The sequence below is a fragment of the Myotis davidii genome, unplaced genomic scaffold (assembly GCF_000327345.1).
Source record: "Myotis davidii unplaced genomic scaffold, ASM32734v1 scaffold332, whole genome shotgun sequence".
Taxonomy (NCBI): domain Eukaryota; kingdom Metazoa; phylum Chordata; class Mammalia; order Chiroptera; family Vespertilionidae; genus Myotis; species Myotis davidii.
In genome coordinates, this window is record NW_006285779.1 from 2,272,452 (window position 1) to 2,276,072 (window position 3,621).

The 3,621-nt window shown below is 37.9% G+C and overlaps 1 protein-coding gene across 8 annotated transcripts in view; it reads left to right on the forward strand.

The window, feature by feature from the left end:
* NT5C2 (5'-nucleotidase, cytosolic II) overlaps nt 1-3,621 on the forward strand; it is an 83,611-nt gene that overhangs the window by 75,464 nt on the left and 4,526 nt on the right. For all 8 annotated transcript variants that reach the window (XM_015559295.1, XM_006756462.2, XM_015559297.1 and 5 more), the window contains 5 exons: nt 1-39; nt 1,236-1,277; nt 2,354-2,461; nt 2,722-2,788; nt 3,329-3,499. The exon at nt 1-39 is cut by the window's left edge and continues 66 nt beyond it. In XM_015559295.1, the coding sequence (XP_015414781.1) occupies nt 1-39; nt 1,236-1,277; nt 2,354-2,461; nt 2,722-2,788; nt 3,329-3,499 (427 nt within the window). The remainder of the gene's footprint in view (nt 40-1,235; nt 1,278-2,353; nt 2,462-2,721; nt 2,789-3,328; nt 3,500-3,621) is intronic.

The window sequence follows — 3,621 nt, forward strand, 5'->3', positions numbered from 1 at the left end:
GTATTTCTTGCCACCAATAGTGACTATAAATATACAGATGTAAGTATTTAATATTCATATTTGTTTATACAGAGGAATTATTTTGGCCTAAAGAACTGAAGATAACAAGGAGGATAATAGTTTATTAATGGTAGTTTTTGCCACTTCATTTTGAAAGCAGTGAAAAGAGCAAAAATATATACCATAAGAGCTACATCAGTGATTCTCAAATTTTTCTAAATATTTCTTTTGACTGTTTCCCTTAATTACAGTTGGCTACTTGAATGTTTTAATTTGGGGGTTATTTAAAACACTTGTGCTGATCAAAATGGCTTCTATGTCTCTTTGGCACATCATTTATATAAACTTAAGTCACTCCCTGTATTGCACATGAGCACATGCCCTCCTCCCTGTTGTTTGGAGCCAACAGCAATAGATGGTGCGAAGGTGTTTTTATTTTTGGCCATCAGGAGTTACCACTGCTTAAGTGCTTTTTGCCAGATTAAAGCATATAGAATAGCCAATTTAACTCCTCGTCTTACTTTTGCTAAGACAGTTACAAGTTCATGGTACTAGCAGAAAGCTCAGTATTTCCCAATTCTTCATGTAAAATCTTGTCTTAGAAATCTGATGATTTGGAATAAGCAAGTCTGTGAGTCATTAATTTTCTCTATCCTCTTACCTCAGAAGACCCTTACCTCCAAAAATGGGTTTCAGTCCACTAGAATTAGGTAGGGATATATGGATGAATCTGTACATAATTATTTCCTAGAGCAGTGGTTGGCAAACTGCGGCTCGGCAAACCACAGCTTGAGAGCCACATGCGGCTCTTTGGCCCCTTGAGTGTGGCTCTTCCACAAAATACCGACTTCTGCGCATGGGCCACGAAGTTTCAATCATACTGTACGTGTGCGCCCGCATGTGGTGTTTTGTGGAAGAGCCACACTCAGGGGGCAAAAGAGCCGCATGTGGCTCGCGAGCCGTGGTTTGCCGACCACGGTCCTAGAAGAATATGATGCCCTACTCAGAATGTCAGAAGCTTCTGTATGTTTGTTATGAGAAGCATTAATTTCTGGCTTTCATAGCCATGATTTCATAAACTTTAGAGGAATTGAGAACGTGATAAATCCTATATTGAAAAAGACATTTTGATGAAAAACTTGTGTATGTTTTTTAAAATAGTGTTTTATATCCTTTGTAGAAGTGGTATATGGACCTTATGTTGGTGTTTTTCTGTTTTGTTTTTTTCCCCCCAGAAAATTATGACTTACCTGTTCGATTTCCCACATGGCCCCAAGGTACTATATGTAAATTATTAGACCACTGCTTTAGTAATAATAAATGCATTTAATCAGCCTGGAATATTGATGTTAAGGAATTGGTCAGGACCCATTCAGAAATCTTCATTAACATTTTAAGTCATGCAGGTGCTGGTATATTACTTAAAGTCGATAGCAACTTGAAAACTTAGTAGACAGAAATAAAAGAGATATTCATATGGCATTTAGTAGGATGGTATTAGAACTTCTATGCAGAGTTAAGTTTGGGTTTTTCAGGTTGAGGAAGATAACTGATTGAAAGAAACAGAAAATGTGTATATTCTTGACAACTTTTAGATTTTGCTTATTTATTGATGAGTTTTGTGCCAAGAGAACAGTTAGCCTTGATATTTAAGCAGAGGTGTCTTTATTTCTGCAGTATGGCTGCACTTAGATTTAAGGACTCTTCATGGCAAGTTAATCATATACTTGGGCCGTGCTATTTTAATTCTAGGCTTTTAAAAAAATAAATATCAGTAAATCCCTATTTCGAGATCACCCAAAGGCAGTTCTCTTCAGCTTGACCTTAAAAGGTTGTTTCAGGATGGAAATCATGTTGGTGGGCATAACTTTTACATTAGCGCTGTGGTTGGCTGCAATAGGTTGGCCTTTGCCAGTGTGCACCTCGAGCCATCATTCTGAAGTCATACCCAGTAAAATTTCCTGATAGTTCCATGCTAGCTTGTATACTTCAGTCCCAAGACTTATCTGCCTCTCCCTTAATTTGTCTCTTGGGTATTGATCTGCATCTCTTTTTAGCCCCCTTGAGCCTCCTTTTGAGTGTGAGCACATTTACATATATTAAATTTCTGTGAAATAAGTTAATAAGTAGATGAAATGATTTAAAATGTAGAGATTATTAGTCGTTCACTTATATTTTCACCTTGCCTGCTTCCAAAAGGGTATGGCTTATAAGACACAATGTTTTTAATAAAACAGTGGGATCTTCTGCTTATACTTAGTATTTCTACATTCCTTGCATCTGAGTGAGATTAAATATTAGTGCCGTAAGGGTAGGAGCGATGTTTCAGCTTCTGCTGTTCCTGCTTCATCAGCCTGGGAGCTCCCATCGACCATGGCAGTCCTACTTTGACCTGATCTTGGTGGATGCACGGAAACCACTCTTTTTTGGAGAAGGCACAGTACTGCGTCAGGTGGATACTGTAAGTTGAGAGGATGTTCTGTCTGCACATTGTCCTTCGTGTTTCTCCTTTCCCCACTCCCACTCTCCCTAAGGAAACAGGTATTTTTATCTACTTAGCTGTATCTCTCTTTTGAAATTATTCTAAGACTTGGTTTTAATTGAGGTAGCTGAATAATTTAAAAAAGTGTCTTTCATTTGTTTGTCTAGCCAAGTAGCCTTTTGGATTGAGATTATGACAGAATGATAAAGTATTACAAAGTCCATATTCTCTTCTCACAGAAAACTGGCAAGCTGAAAATTGGTACCTACACAGGCCCCTTACAACATGGTATTGTCTACTCAGGAGGTGAGTTGCAGACTTCCCTTTAGTGTGCGTCTCTGCTCAGACCTCACCCTGAAAGCATTGATGTCCTCTACTGAAAGTAAATACTTCAGTCCTCTACTAATGCAATAGGAGTCAGGGAGAATGGGTTTGAGAAGTTGTTAGTATGTTCTAATGAATCTTTGATTTTTCACCCAATCTTTCTTTTACTTATTTGAGGCTTTTTCTCAGTGTCTTGGAATCATTTGGGGATAGTCCTCAGGGAGCCCCTATGGACACAAATACATATTTTGTTGGAGTGATAAACTTAATAGCAGATCTGTGACGAGAAAAAGAGGTGATACTTTTGAGAGTTATAGTCAGTACTAATGCTGAGACATGTAGGAGGCAATTTAAAAAAATGAGAAAAAGATAAATTGTGGGTCTTTGACTTTAAGGAAGGTGAGCCCTTTTTCTAGTGTGTTCCTCACATAATTGTAAGAAAAAAAATCAGTATTTAATCATTATGTACTGAGAATGCTGTTTTCTTTTTTAATAACGGGGGGCATTTTTTCTTTATTTCAGGCTCATCTGATACAATCTGTGATCTGTTGGGAGCCAAGGGCAAGGACATTTTGTATATTGGAGATCACATTTTTGGGGACATTTTGAAATCAAAGAAACGGCAAGGGTGGCGAACTTTCTTGGTGATTCCTGAACTTGCACAGGAGCTTCATGTCTGGACTGACAAGAGTTGTAAGGAGCCATTTCTTATTTTATAAATCTTTGATACAGTTTATATAAAATGGCCAGCTGTGAACCACTACTTTGTATGCAGGGGGTCCAAAAGATGGGCCCTGATGTTTGCATAACTCTTT